The 16,235-nt window shown below is 37.4% G+C and overlaps 1 protein-coding gene and 1 long non-coding RNA gene across 5 annotated transcripts in view; one reads left to right on the forward strand and one right to left on the reverse strand.

The window, feature by feature from the left end:
* Positions 1-16,235, forward strand: part of LOC309478219 — a 248,457-nt gene that overhangs the window by 218,907 nt on the left and 13,315 nt on the right. The gene's annotated exons all lie outside the window — the stretch shown is intronic.
* The window catches only part of LOC309478207 (uncharacterized protein), a 103,165-nt gene continuing 91,491 nt past the window's right edge, over positions 4,562-16,235 (reverse strand). Inside the window, exons 1-4 of one of the 4 annotated variants that reach the window (XM_082141826.1) lie at positions 8,648-8,833; positions 5,223-5,360; positions 5,030-5,085; positions 4,562-4,908 (exon numbers count right to left, since the gene is read on the reverse strand). In XM_082141826.1, the coding sequence (XP_081997952.1) occupies positions 4,903-4,908; positions 5,030-5,085; positions 5,223-5,360; positions 8,648-8,732 (285 nt within the window). In that variant the 5' untranslated portion in view covers positions 8,733-8,833 and the 3' untranslated portion in view covers positions 4,562-4,902. Of the gene's footprint in view, positions 4,909-5,029; positions 5,086-5,222; positions 5,361-8,643; positions 9,327-15,428; positions 16,115-16,235 lie in introns of those variants that run through there. The other 3 variants (XM_082141828.1, XM_082141824.1, XM_082141825.1) reach the window with 3 other exon arrangements.

The following is a 16,235-nucleotide window of genomic DNA, read 5'->3' on the forward strand; positions in this document are numbered from 1 at the left end:
CTCGAAATGATAGCATTTTTTTTTTTTTACATATTTTTTTTATTTTTTTTTGTATTTTTTTTTTTTTTTTTTGTATTTTTTTTTTTTACGTTGCGGTTCAGGGCTTCCGTAGATTTCTGCTTGCCTCCACAAAAATTGTCTGATTAGTGATCGAATTGGCTGCTAAATCCATTGTGGATTTTGTCGTTCGCTTTTAGTTGTACGGTGGCTCTGAATTGTGAAAAAACCTCTCAAAATACTGGCTGTGGATGCGAAAAACGCAGAAAATCGAACCCGATCCGAATTTTTTTATTACGGACGAAAGTTTCGTAGACAGTGTGCAAGCGTGACTGACATAACGTGAGGTCGATTTTTTTTTTTTTAACGTGCGAAAATTTCGGATGCGAATTTCGGACTCAAGCCACCTTTCCACTGCGCACGACATTCGCATTCGATTGTCGCATTTCGCCCCCTGGTGTCAGTCGCACGGAACTTTGAAATTGGTCGTGATGCAACCGTTACCCTCGGCTATTCACAATGGTCAAATTAATGATTTTAATGAATGTAATGCATGCATGAATATATCCACACAAAACATATGACCCTCAATACATCTTATATATAAAAAACAGTCGATTTTATAGAGCTAATCAATATAAATATTGATTTAATATGATACAAATATTTTTTTCAGCCATAATTATTAATAACCGTCATTTTGCAGGAATAGCGTTTACATTAAAGTATTAAAATATTGGTAATTCTAGCTTCGCGCTCATAGTTTTGATTAGAATACATCACATCCGGTCGACCGGTCGCATACGGTCTAGCCGCAGAAGTTCAGATATTTCAACGCATCCGAAGCTCAAATCGGATCCGAAATTTCCGCATACGCATATGATCGGAACTCCCCGCAGCTCCCGTACGTCTCTCCATAGGAAATGAATGACTTCCGGTCCGACGGCTGTCGTTTGTCGTTTGCAGTGGAAAGGCGGCTTCAGTGTGCAATGGCCTTAAATGTAGCCTAATAGAAACCAAATATTCTCCATGCAATATTTTATACATTTATAATCCTTTTGTTTTTCACTCTATAAAAGGGCAATTTGTTATATTATTTATATGTTGTAATTGGGTGAATACACTAAAGGTTCCTCGGGCACTAAAGGCCATTGCACACTGAGTCCGAAATTCGCATCCGAAATTTTCGCACGTTAAAAAAAAAAAATCGACCTCACGTCATGTCAATCACGCTTGCACACTGTCTACGAAACTTTCGTCCGTAATAAAAAAAATCGGATCGGGTTCGATTTTCTGCGTTTTTCGCATCCACAGCCAGTATTTTGAGAGGTTTTTTGACAATTCAAAGCCACCGTACAAGCGAACGACAAAATCCAGAGTGGCGTCTGACCATAGACAGTATATAAACGCGTCTGACAAGCAGACAAGTGTCTGTCACACGCCAGCCGTGTGTGTGTGTGTGTGTGTGTGTGTGTGTGTGTGTGTGTGTGTGTGTGTGTGTGTGTGTGTGTGTGTGTCCGTCCGTCCGTCCCTTACTGCCATCTGTTCAGGATCGATTGGTTCACGGAAATTGGTGGTCTTTTTTTAATTATTTTTTTTATATGTCGCTCCAGTATTGCTAGCAAAGCATCAAACTGTTCCACTGACATTCTGAGGTAAATTTTGAATCGCTCGGGATAATTTCGCAACTCCTTGATAAGGAGGTGAAACTCTCCTTCCTCTCGGCGCAATCTCAGGATTGGATGGACCCAATATTTCCGCTTTCTTTTTCTCTTTTTAAGAAAGAGGGCAACAAAATCATCCTCACTGCTTGACGAATCCAATTAGAATTTTTTGCGTTTTTTTCCGCAAAGGTTTAATAAATACGCATCGGACTCAGTGTGCAAGGTTTCTGTGCGTGACGAATTTTAACGCTGACGAACACGAAAAAACGCATACGAAAATTTCGGACTCAGTGTGCAATGGCCTTAAAGGTTCCTAAAAATTCAATCAGAAGTCTCTCTCTTTCTTGACCAATCACAGCCTAGTCTCAGCCTCAGACGTCACGCCCACGGAACGTTGGCTAAACGTCCGATGCATATGGTACACTTAACTGACTGGAAACACTTCAGGAATGTCGAAGTCGTCATCTGATTGGTTGAATTTTATCGGATTTCCGGGGGGCGCGAGTGTCGCGTTTATTTTCGGTCCGCCGGGAAACAAATGTCATGACGCCAAAACCCCTCGTGGAAGAAGAAAGCCGTTGTTTTTACAACTGAGACAATGAGCGCTTACCACGATCAACTAAACGCTGTATTTTCAAAAGTATGTGAAGTTCGCGGCTCCATTGATGCAGTAAACTTGCACAAGGTTCTTGAATGAATAATTTATTAGATGCACGCCGGTCTGTTATTGTAGGGACATCAACATTATATTGTCACGCCCCTAAATATGACGCGGTACAAAACAAACTGTGATTGGTTGTGTTACATGTCAGTCAAACGTCCTCTTGGGCGGTCCTTGGCCAAGAAATGCTGCGATAGAGTCCAGACCTTCTGCCGTCAGTCTGAAGGTCTGGCTATGCGAGACTAATCACAGCCTGACTGAGCCAGTGATCAAACATGTGTTGTGCATAAAAAACATGTTTTAAACTATAAGGAGAGCATATTAATTATAATAATAATGTGGTTTGACATAAATGCCTTTGTCTTGCTCATAATTAAGTTAAACTATTGTAGGCAGCTGAATGACAAAAAACATCACAATAAATACTGGATTAAATTTAAAATCCAAATGTATAATTCAGTGTAATGTTATTGTGTTTTTGTTTTTTTCAACTTCCTGCACTATACACAAAATATTATATAGCACACTATGATATATAATTATAGATATTTGGATGAAATATGAAATATAATTGTAGCAGGAGAATTTGAACACTGACAGCTGTAGCTCATGCTTGCAGAATTAAAGATAAGCTACAGCTCCATCTAGTGGACAAACTCGATTAAGGCTCTGCTAATGTTAGGTCAGCGTGTTTGCCACCCTCAGTATTGACTGGTTTTATTTAGAAGTAAATCATTATGGTAATTAATTACCGTTTTAATAATAATATCAGTAGTACACATAAATGATATGCAGTATGAGATAAATGCAACACATAAAAGGCAATGTTTTTCACTTTCAGAAGTTTACCATCCAAACTACTTTTGAAAGCCATGTTTGAAATCATGTAGGCCTACACTCAAATGAGGTTTCAGAAAAACAGTTTTATTTAATAAAACAAGCTGTTGTAACTCAAATATTCACTTGAGAATGATGACACAACAATAGGAAGTGAAACTAAACTCTAATAAACATTATTTATTGCATTAATACAACAGTTAATTGTATTAAGTCATGGGTCACCAAACTAAGGCCTGCGGGCCAACTCAGGCCCGCCACCCCCTTTTGACTGGCCCCCCAGCCCCTCTGCCCCCCACTACTTGAACCGGCCCTATGAGGCAATCCCCAAAAGTCGTCATGGCTTATTATATAAATATAAATAAGACTCGCGTGCAAATTAATTAATGCAATGCGGAACTACTGTTAGATACGCGGGTTCTTTAGGGACGCCTAATCTGTAGCTCCGCTTTAGCTCTGAACCAGGCTGCGATGTAAAGATTGCAATGCTGGAATAGCCTATGTTGAGAGAGAGGTGTGGGCGCGATCGAAAATTCGCAAAGTGTTTACTTATATTTGTGTGTGAGTGTGTGAGTGAGTGAGGCGCGGGCGCGATCGAACAGTGGAAACATAAAAACATACTCTGTCATTTAGTTTATACAGGACATCATTCAAACTGCAAAGTGTTTAAGTTACTGTGAATTAAAATTAAAAGGAAAACAAATATATTAATCTGAAATGTAGCAAATTAATTTAATTCATTCAGGTACAATTACCAAACATATCTCAAGGTCTTTTTGTCTTTTTATTAATTTAATAAACTAATTATATAAAACTATTGTCAGTGCACTACAAATAAACTGGTTCTATGCCTTTACTTTATTAATAAAACTTATTTAAAAAAAATAAAATACAAGGCTTAAGTAATTTATTTTCCTTTGGTGGTACAGCCTGAGACATACACAAGCCTTCTGCATTTTTGTTTTGCTTTTCCCTCCATTGTACCGAACTAATACCGAACTGTGATGTCTGAACCGAGGTATGAACCGAACCGTGACTTCTGTGTACCGTTCCACCCCTAATAGAGAGTGCAGAGTTTTCAAAGAACAGTGGACCAACGATTATTTTTAAAGTGAAGAATAACTTTAATTAAAACAAAGTGTGAAGACTTGATTACTACTTTTGCAAACCACTAGTAAAGATAAACAAATATGTGCCAGGAATCAAGTGTTTATGTAGTGTGGATATAGTAGTGGGGATGGCTGTGCCAGGCTAGTAATCTCTACTACACAATGAGGCCTGCTGGTGGTCATTTTGGTCTGGGTCATACAATTCTATGCTATATAGCTGACCCGGCCCCCCATCACAGTCAGTAACGATAATGTGGCCCCCAGAGAAAAAAGTTTGGTGACCCCTGTATTAAGTGCTAAAGTTGACATAAATTCTCTGTGTTTCTATTGAAGTGAGTGACATAAAAATGACCTAACATATCAGAAAACAGTTAAAAAGGTAATAAAGTGGCCATTTTAAACAGGGTCCTGTACTGAACCCATTACACCACAGTCTCAACGGATTCCATCACAAGTAGTCGGCCAACAACCAGTACAGTTATGATTTCACCTGAGACCGATTTAAATAGCAGCTGTAAACGGGTCTGAGAGAATTCAGAGATGCTGTCTGCCATAAATCACCATTATGACACTGTTTTTGCTAACTATAAAGACAGAGGCTTCTGAAGTCAGAGGAACAGGAATACTTGAGACATCAGTGCTGGAACAGAGAGAGCAGAGTTTAATTATTCATTATATTCATAAATATTAGCCAGTGCAAAGTTATATTTATCTACTATGATCAGTTTAAATCATTATATCTGTCAGTGATATAAACTCACCTCATCTTGAACTGTCTTTGGTACATCACACTCAAGTTTAACTGGATCATGAGAGACTGAAGATAAAAAGGAAATAACACCTTTAACATATTTACATGCACACTGTGTGTTTACAGTTGTGTTATATCTGTTATTTAACACTGAGATCATGACTTCATCAGAGCAGTGAGAGCTACTGTAATAAAATACTTACAGTTTAGTAATGGATGCTCCATGCTGTGACATCTCTGGAGTTTCACTGTCTCTCGTGATTCATTGGCTGGTGGTTCCTCCTGTTTGTTCTCAATCTCCTCTCCAGTTTTACAGTGGCTTCTTTCCAGTGACAATTTCACTGTAAATTTGAAGACAATTTACTTTTTGGTCTGTTGTTAATTAATATACATAAAATGCAAGATTAAGAATGAAATTCTGTGGGAGTGTAAGCGGTGTGTAGTCATTATTATTGATTATTAGTCATGTATCTTTCTTGCATGTCAGTGTAGAACTGACTGTATGAATGAATGAATGTACATTTTGAAATTGAGAGTTGAGATGTGTAAGTGTAATAAGCCTCTGCCTATAAAGTTTTTTGTTTTACGTTATGGCTTTAAGTTTATGGACCAAAATAAATATGAATAGAATTCATTTATAAAATTATGGTTTACAAAGAGCCCATTTTCATGTGAATATATATTTCCCAATAAAAATAATTAAATGCACTATTAATGGTAACACTTTAGTTTAGGGTCCAATTCTCACTATTAAAAGTGAACTAAGTAACTTTTTTACCTTAACCGAACAGCTTCGGAGTCATTGGAATAGTTATATGACTTTTTTCGGGTTGAATGGTGGTCGTCTCGCACCCCCCAAGCGCCTGTGAGCCGAAAAACCACACTTGCAACTTTGGGCCGGCGGGCCCAAACAAATGCACATGACCAGCAGGAGAAGATGGGAGGGGGGAGAGTCGCCAACGAGTTTTGACGACAGTATTGTCAAATATCTATTCCGATGCTGTAGGGGGCGCTCTATAGAGAAACCCGCGAGCAAAAAGCGATAAAACAGCCAAGTAATCGACAATGCTGCATAGTGCTGCTTTAACCATAGATATCCATATAAGGCTAGATGTCTTAAGCATAGACAGTATATAAACTGGACACAGCGACCCCATAGGTTTCAATGGAGAAAAGTGAAGTCAATTAGAAGCTCTCACTTCCTGATGGCTGAGCGTACTGTGCAGACTCAAACCGAGCTTGACGACGTAGATGTGACGTGAGCAACCCGTCTATCTTCTAGTAGCTGTACCAAGGGAAATCTGAATCATTCCCTTCCGAATCTTGCAGAGACGAGTGTGAGTAGGAGGTGTCCATGAGCTAGGAGCAGGAGCAACTTTCGCTAAGTATTCTGATTAATTATTTTGTAATTTTGCCTCCACGTCCCCCCGATTGCCCGCGAGCTTCTCCTCCTGTCTATACGGTAATCTCTCTACTGTGCGACAGAGTCGCGTGGTTATGACACAATGGTTAGCCTATTTTTACAAAAACTGCTTCTACGGGGCCATAACGTAAGATACAAGGTAATGGAGCCTTTTATACATTGTCGCGTTTCTTTAGAAATAAATAATGGACAAATGGAGTCTTTAAACGCCTCAGATGTAAAGTTATTCGCTGTCAAAGTGACGCCAAAATGAATGGGAGTCAATGGAATGCTAACAGCAGGTGATGGTCCGCTAATCAATGGTGGTGCCCGGGGAAGCTTCAATATTTTATGAAACCCTGCCCCCCTGGTCTTAAGGCGGAGTCTCGAACGGCATCACCGGCGGCCATCTTGTCACAGGGAAGTTTTCTGGCGAGCTCTGTGGTATCTGAAGTAAGGTGAGTGATCGGCACACGCACAAATCCTCTTATCTCGCTGAAATCTTGACGGATTTACAAACGGTTTGGTTTCTTTTCTTTTTTTTTTACATTATATTTATTGTTTTTTTTCTTCAAAAACAAAAACAAAAAAACAATACAAAATACAAATTGAATAATTCTTTCCATATCACAACCCTATATCACACCCCAAACCTCTCTCCCACAGTGCCACTAATAAACCATAAACAGATTAAACAAGAAAAAGGCATTTAAAGTCATATGAAATTTAGGTATTTTGTCCTGTTGTTGTTATAACGGTTTGGTTTCTTACAAACGTTATTAACGTGGCTATAATTCTTTCATATGGAAGTCCATTGTTATAATTATTCATATGTATGCAGTGTCATAACTACATCTCTGACGTTTATAACAAACCAAACCGTTTGAAAATCGGTAGAAAATTGAGCAAGTTATGGTTATTTAAAAGTACATGCACCATTAAAACACAATGTTACGAGTGAGCGAGCTCCCTGTGGCAAGATGGCCGCCGTGTGCGGACGTCGACCTCCATTGGCAAGCAGCGCGGACGAGACATCTAGCCTTTATTATATGATGGCTTTAACTAGCTGCTTAAAGGACAAGTTCGGTATTTTACACTTAAAGCCCTGTTTTCAGATTGTTTCTGATGAAATACAATGGTTAAGATTGAACTTTGGACAAATGCTGCTGGCCCGAGAATTTTAGGTTTTTGTGTTAGCACCTCCCCCTTTCATTTACAAAGACGTGAAACTCACCGAGTGGTCAGGGGTGTTCACTGATATGTTCACTCAAAAATCGCTGCAAAAGATGCTTTCCAACAGGTTTTATTGTAGTTTTTGTCCAACTCCATTGACTTGTATAGGACGTGCTGTGAGACCGCAGCACCTTTACGGTATTACTCCGCCGCTTCTTCTTCTGCTTCTTCTGTGTATTCAATGAAATGCCAGTGGTTTGCTTGCAATTGGCAAAGGTGCATTATCGCCACCAACTGGGCTGGAGAGTCTATTATTCAAGCTCTCAATGGAAGAACGTACGGGTGTGAGGCGTTTGGAAAAATAGGTCCACAGTTTTACAACGAATTGTAAAACACCTGTTTGAAAGCATCTTTTGCAGTGATTTTTGTGTGAGCATATCAGTGAACACCCCTGACCACTCGGTCATCGAGTCAGTCGACCTGCTGTATGCAACTGATTCTGAACGAAGTCGTCTTTGAGACGTTTTCTAACGCATTTTTAGTCAATAAAATGTTAGTCAATAATTTTTGGTCAATAAAATGCAGTCTTAAAGAAATCCACACTGGAATTGCATAGAGTTCTGATATTTGGTTCATTTTGCGTTGTTTTAGGCTATTATTGATTGGCCTTTGAAATGGTTCTGTTACGCAGATCTGGCAAGGCGCACCATGCGCGCTCACGCCGCTGCTCAAAAAGCAAAAGTGCAACTTTCAACACAACAACAAAAACGTTTAAATGCCCAAACATAGCCAAACATTATAAACATATTTCCCTTGCGGAACTTTAGGGGCACCAATTTGACCAACGACAGCACTGACTGCCGGTGAAACAAAAAAATATATATATCATACTTAGGAAAAACATTTATTTAACTGTGTGGAAATGTGTCGTTTTTATTAAATTAGAACAACACACTAATGTTGCACGCCTTAAGTTACCGTGTCTAATTGTTTAATGGAGACGTGGTGAAATCATAACCTCTACAGTAAGACTTAATGTTATAAAATACTTACAATACACTGTGCGCTCCTCTGTTTGTTTCTCTTGATCTGTATGTTTGTGAAATCTCGTGTCTGTTTTCAATCTGTCTCCGTTCATTGTTGTTGCTTGTCTGTCATAGCCTATGCCATAAAAATCTGACTTCAGCGCCGCTTTTGCAGCCTGGTTTATATACGCCTGGCTCCGCCTGGTTTATATACGCCTGGCTCCGCAGCGCGAGTCTCCGCCCAGCACGAGTCTACCCAAACGCACAGTACCCCAGCGCAAATACAAAAATATATGGATATGAGAATTCTGAGTTGTTACTATTCTTTGAAACAGGGGGCGACTCAAGTAATTGTCCTCTAAGCAATCAGGAATCAGCGGGGAGAAGAAGAAAGCTATAAACACGTGACAATGTTTATTTTAGTACACCACCACCAATACCACAACACAAAAAGAATCGTGTAAAACCCAGTAAACCCTGAGATTATTACTAGTGACAATAAAACAAAATATATGGATATGAGAATGTGTATACAATATAACTAAATGAACAATCTCTTATATTTTCTAATTTCATTAAACATTTCATTAAGTTTCGTGAACATTTTTATTAAACATGGACCTTTATGTTCATAAAAAATACTTGTGTATGCTATTGTTGTATGCTCATTTGTTAAATGTAAGAAACTCATTTAGACGTGCAAACTGGGTGCCAGTGTGGTGAGAAGTTCGAGCTCGGACAGATTCGGCTCGAACTCGTTCATCATTGATCAATATTGGATCAATAATAAAGTTTATGAAATATACTTTAAAATTATACATAACATTTATCCAACAAACCAGTTCCTAAAAAGGAATAAGAATGACCTTTCTGAATCTTGTGTATTTTGTAAAAAGGCTACTGAAACTATGTTGCATCTTTTCTTTGAATGCATGTAGCCCATGTGAAATTATTTTGGATTGATGTGGAATATTTCTTTAATATGTTCAGTGGAATCAAAATTCACATAGAGAAAAGGGATGTTTTTTTTTTTTTTATGATGACAAAAAAAGATATAGACAAGAATCACGTTTTTATGTTAAATCTTATTATATTAGGCTACTTGGTAAGTTTTATATACACAAATGTAAATGGTCTGAAAGGATTCCTTACATTTACCATTTTAAGGCTGATATGAAGATTTACTTTGAAACATTGCGAGGACTATCAAACCGCAAAGCAACCAGAACTATGGTCATCTATAAAAAAAAAAAATTCCTCTTCTTTATTTTAATTATACATATATACCTCCTCTCCGATATGTCTTATTTTTTTTTTAAAAAATTTCCCTTAATGTGTGAATTGACTGTTTAGCATCTTTGATATAAAGGTTACCTGTAATGTTCCTCATATCTTATGATGGTTGATTCATTTTGAACTTTATATGTTAAATATTTGTATACTGTATTATTACATGTATAATTCTGGAAATAAAAAATAAAAATAATTCAGATGGAGGGCAGGAAGTGAAATAGCTGAGGATCTTCCGTCTGAAAAAAGACCCAGGTTTTGTGTAGTTTACGGCTGCTCCAATCGTTCTAAAAAAAGGAGTAAACATGTCAGTACTTCTAGTGTTACCATCTATATATGACCCAAGTAAGACAAATTAATTTTAGGAAAGTGAATGTTTTATTGGTGTATTATACTTACAAGTAACTTAAACACCAAGAACCCAAACACAAGATCTTACAAATAAAACCATCTTTAAAAATAACAAGAACGTAAATTAACAATAAAATCTGAACAGAGAAGTTAACTAGGGCTTTAAATAAATGTCAAACGGTCTCCTACACAAAAGCAGTTTAGCTTTTCAATACAAAATCATCTTATCAGGAGACTCACATCTAATACAGGACTGAATCTGTGCATAAAAACAGAAACCTGACCATGAAAACACTAACAACACTTTGTTCTCTCTCCCACAATGCACTGGCAGCACAATAAGACACTCATATCTCAGTGCTGAAGCTGTTCCTGGATCAGCTCTGGTAGTAAAGCATCAAGTCATATCAATTAAGCTCATCTCATCCTCAATCAGTGTTTTTGTAATATTAATAAAGCTTCTGTGAGCGCAAACACTAAACAACAGGAGTTGTATCTGCTTACTTCATAGATGTCCAACACATCACTATGAGGAAGCAATATCTGTGGAAAAGTATTATATTTCATAATTGAGTGAGACCACTAAAGTTTTAGTCCAAAGTCTCTCTCTCTCCTTCCTGACCAATCACAGACTGTCCGAGCGTGACTAATTCAATCAAAAGACCCTGTCAAACTCTGATTGGCTGGTGGTGGCAGGGTTTCTGTTCTGATTGGCTGGCTGCTGGGGCATGTGACCTCTCCTGCGTGGCGGTGCCAGGTACTCAAACATGGAGGTGTTGTGCGTGGAGAGCATGTTTTTGAGGTCAGAGGGCATGGGGTCGGACCAGAAGAAGTCGTGGTTGAGAGCGTCGTCGCTGTCGATTCTCTGAGCCGGATCCAGAACCAGCAGTTTGTCGATGAGATCCAGAGCGTACGGGTCTTTCACATACGCCTTGAGTCTGTCCTTCACCTTCCGCTTCTGACCTTTAGGAAGCTCCATCTTCTGATACAGTTCATACTTCTTATCCACACCGGGCCAACCCTGAGATAGCACAGAATACATGTTAAAACATGCAGATAAATACATTAATTATTATGGATTCAAGTTTTGAATTTGTGATTCAAGGTTTGGAGGGAAACTATTAAGAAATAAAACTAGCATTTGTGTGTCTCATAATGAAATGTGAAGCTATCTTGTCAAAACCAGGGGTCTTATGTATAAAACTTTTTTGGTCCTCTGAGTGCGCAATACAGCCATCCTACAACTCTTAACTAGGTTAGGATTCTTCTTCAGCTTTCTTAATCAAGGAGCTGAGACCATTTGTACTTATGGAGCTTTACGAATCAAACTTATTCCTAAAATTCTGTAATTATAAAATGTTACTCTAAGTGGTTTTATACATCACAAAAAGGACACTTCAGACACATTTGAAACATGCTAATATCAGATAAAACAGTAATCGTTCTCACTCTCACGCGCACTCTCTTTATGTTTACTATACACGCGCACGCTCAATTTAAGATGTATACAGATGCAGTTCCAGTGCACATATACACTGGTGCCCGTGAACCCGTTATCAGAGCCCTTGGCCGAGATACCGGACCCCCGTGGCGCGGTGTGAACTCACCCATAGCTCGGTTCCCCAGCTCATGGTTTCCGCGCGTTCTTCGCGTAATAATCCACGCTTCGTGCGTTCGGATGCGTGTTGGTACTCCAAAGCACAGCAGCAGCAGCTAGTTTTTATTTCTCGTGGTATCCAATGTTTCCATTTGGGTGTTGAAAAGGGTTGTTTAGGCCTACATATATAAATAATTCATAAATATTTCAAATAATGTTGAGATTTCAATGACTACAAAATATTGTGAGATATCGTTATGTGACATAGGCCATTAGCATAAATATATAATAATAATCTAATGTATAACATGGGGTTTGATATAAATGGCTGACTGTAATTAAGGAATCAAAACACTGTGGGCAGGTTTTACTGTAAATATATATATAAAGTGTAAATTATAATTGCAGAGTGATGTGAATTCATTTCGGATTGTGCCAGATTATTTCAGAGATCGACTCTCTGCACAATGGCAAAACTTTTATAAATGTTTGGAAGATTTACATTACTGAATGAAGAAATTTGCAGTCATCTCTGCAATGCACACTCATAAACTGATGAAATGTGATTTTGGCAGGAGCACGTGAATGATGACAGCTGCTGCTGACGAGTTCAGGATAAAGGCGAGCTTGTAGCGCCATCTAGTGGACAGAAACGTTAAACCTTTAACGTGTCGCATGGTGGTCTACAGAGAACAGGGAATAATGTCAGAGATCAATAAATGATTTAAGCACATATTCAAGTAAGTGAGATTGAACTTCTTCATCCACAACCTTTGTAAACACCTAACTAAATTACTAAACTGACCCTTAATTTTTGTCCTCTATAACATTTTAGTTAATTTCTCTGAGATGCTGAGATGACACAGTCATGCTGCTGTTTAAAGTCCTGACTCCTGAAGTCACTAATTACAGGGCTCCAGTGTTAAATCTTTTCTTATTTCAGGGCTTAAATCAAATCAATAAATAATATATAAAATAACATTAACGTTGCTAAACTGTATTTTAAAAACAGATTTTTTTAATGTTTTACATTACAGTTTTGGATTTTATAGGGCTAATAAAGGCCTGAATATAGAAATTATACTGTTCAATTTAGGCCTTTGTATTGTTAAGTAGAATTCACACAAAATTGTTCATTCACATACCTGATGACCCTGATCGAAATGAGTGCTTTCCCCTTTAATTGTTGTGATGTCATGACGCAACATCCTTTTCTGTTCTGTTTTGTCTCCTCCTCGCTTCATTGTTACTGAATGGGAGAGGGTTTCTTTTGACTTCTGATAATGTTAATTAATATGTATTGTAATTATTGCTTTTATGTCTACATTTCCACTGAAATTCATGTCTATAATGTTATTTTACTGTGTAATTGGCAGTGTCTTATATTCAACACTAGATGGTGAAATGTAGTTAATTGACCTTAGAACTTCCTCTTTTTTGTTGTTGTTGTTGTTTTCATAAGATCGTGTTTCTGTTTCTACATTGCATGCCAAAAACATTGTTTTGGTTGAATATTGGAAGTCCCTGTTGTCTAGTCTAATGCTGTTGGGTGTATTTCCTTGTGGGTGATTTTCTTCCATTGTAAATTCAACAACTGCAAATTACTTTTGTCAAATGTCCCATCTGGTTTTGATTTATTAATTATAATTTTTTTATAATTTTTTTTTTTTTTTTTAAGTGCATGACTGCACCCAGAAATGACTAAACTTGTGACAGACCTATGGTGTCTCAGACCTCAGGTGTCTCGTTTCAGGAAGATCAAGCCATTTGTTTTTACCCACAGTAAAAATTGTTTTTAGTTTTATAAGTAAATCATTGCAATAATAATACTATTAATAGCCTAATGTGAAAAGATATACAGTATAATAGGAATAAAACGTTGCTTTTGTGTCCGATTTAACTTATATGGGGATATTTAAAAACAAACATGGGAATTCCAACAAGTCCAATGTAGCAAAATCTGTTTTATTGCACAAAGCAGATCTTCATGGCGGCTGACATGACCATGAATTATAAGAAGAAATCTTGCTGAAATTGAATATACAATAATGGGGAACTACAGGTTTCGTAACAGAATTCAACTTCACACGTTCACAAAGGGCAGTTGGTTTTACAGCAAGACATACAGGCACCATTAAATACAAAAAAAATACAAAAACAACACCCCTTAAACATACACAAATACCACAAACAAGGTGGAATATAAGAAACTACAATACTGACTAATTAACATTAAGTAACATTAACAAAGATTAACACTGTTGTATTGCTCAATGTTAAAATGCATTATTATAAAGTGTTACCAGAAATAAAGAAAGAACAAAAGAAATAAAAAGAAATAAAATCTTCTGTCTTATTTTATGCTGTCCCGTCAGACTCGGGTGTGATTTTTAACAGGTCCAAGAAAGAGCCGTTGTCTTGGATCCAGCTGTCATAAGTTGGAGGAAACTCCACAAGGCGAATTCTGCATTGTGATGGGCATGTCTGATCTCAGAGAACAGCAAATAAAGCTGTTCATGGGATGTTCACATAGCCTATATTAGCCAATGCAAAATGATTTTCATCAACAGGATGAGCAGTTAATGTCATCATAACTTTCAGTAACAAATTCCCCTCTGGTACATCGGACGGAGACTCTACAGCTCTGACTGGATCATGAGACACTGGAGAACATATAAAATGATTAATATGACAGATAAACAACAACAGAGATTCACATCAGACTAAGATTGAAATAATAAACAGACAGACAGGCCTACGTCTAGAGAGATTGTGGTTTCATAGTGAAGGTATAAGACCTAATGTTCTAAAATACTTACAATCAACTAAACACATCATGCTGTCATGTCTCACGAGGTCCCGTGTTTGTATGTCTTGCTCCATTAGTTTGTCTCTTACTGTCTGAACTCATGCTACTTCTGTTCTGTGTCAATTCTCTTAAACAGTGAATACAGTGACAGGCAAAAGCAATGAGACTTCCCATTTTTGTCTTGTATGTGGTCATGTGGAGACTTTCAGTTTCTTTTTAATTAAACGCAGATTACAATGTAAATTAACATAATAAAATCTTAAAAGAGAAGGGTGACCCAGACCCAGTTTAAACAATGATTAATGGGTCTCCTAAACATATTTTAAAAGCATTTTCGATATAAAATCAGCTTATCAGGAACTTGCATCAGTGACTTTTTTTTTTTTTTTTTTCACTTTTTCACTAAAACGTTGCAGTCAGTGCACTCTCATGAACAGCGATTAAATATCATTTGAACACTGACAGCTGTAGCTCATGCTTGCAGAATTAAAGATAAGCTACAGCTCCATCTAGTGGACAAACTCGATTAAGGCTCTGCTAATGTTAGGTCAGTGTGTTTGCCACCCTCAGTATTGACTGGTTTTATTTAGAAGTAAATCATTATGGTAATTAATTACCGTTTTAATAATAATTTTAGTAGTGCACATAAATTATATGCAGTATGAGATAAATGCAACACGGGAATGGCAATGTTTTTCACTTACAGAAGTTTACCAAACAAACTACTTTTGAAAGCCATGTTTGAAATCATGTACACTCAAATGAGGTTTCAGAAAAGCAGTTTTATTTACAAAAATCTGATCAAGGAGATCATATAGAGATCATACGACACTGAAACATATGGAAACATATAAGCCTGCTATTGGGCATTTCTACAAGCTGTTGTAACTCAAATGTTCACTTGAGCATAATAACACAACAATAGGAAGTGAAACTAAACTCTAACAAACATTAATTATTTTACATTTATGCATTTGGCAGACGCTTTTATCCAAAGCGACTTACATTGCGCTATCCTATACATTTATACATAGGTATGTGCAATCCCCTGGGATCGAACCCACAACCTTGCGTTGTTAACGCAATGCTATTACCACTGAGCTACAGGAAAACTGTACAAAAGTACAGTTAATTTTATTTAGTGCTAGTGCTGATATTAATTCTCCCTCTTTCTATGGAAGTGAGTGACATAAAAAGAACCAAACATATCAGAAAACAGTTAAAAAGGTAATAAAATGGCCATTTTAAACTGGGTCCTGTACTGAGCCATTACACCACAGTCTTGACGGATCCCATCACAAGTAGTCAGCCAACAACCAGTACAGTTATGATTTCACCTGAGAACGTTCTGACAATGTTTTTGCAAACTATAAAAGACAGATGCTTTCGAAGCCAGAGGAAGAGGAATGGTTGAGACATCAATGCTGGAACTGAATGTCCTCAGTTTTCTAAAAGAGAGAGCAGAGTTTAATTATTCATAATTTTCATACACAAATATTAGCCAGTGCAAAGTTATATTTATCTACTATGATCAGTTTAAATCATTATATCTGTCAGTGATATAAACTC

This window comes from Leuciscus leuciscus (genome assembly GCF_965113295.1).
Source record: "Leuciscus leuciscus genome assembly, chromosome: 16".
In the NCBI taxonomy this organism is placed as follows: Eukaryota; Metazoa; Chordata; class Actinopteri; order Cypriniformes; family Leuciscidae; genus Leuciscus; species Leuciscus leuciscus.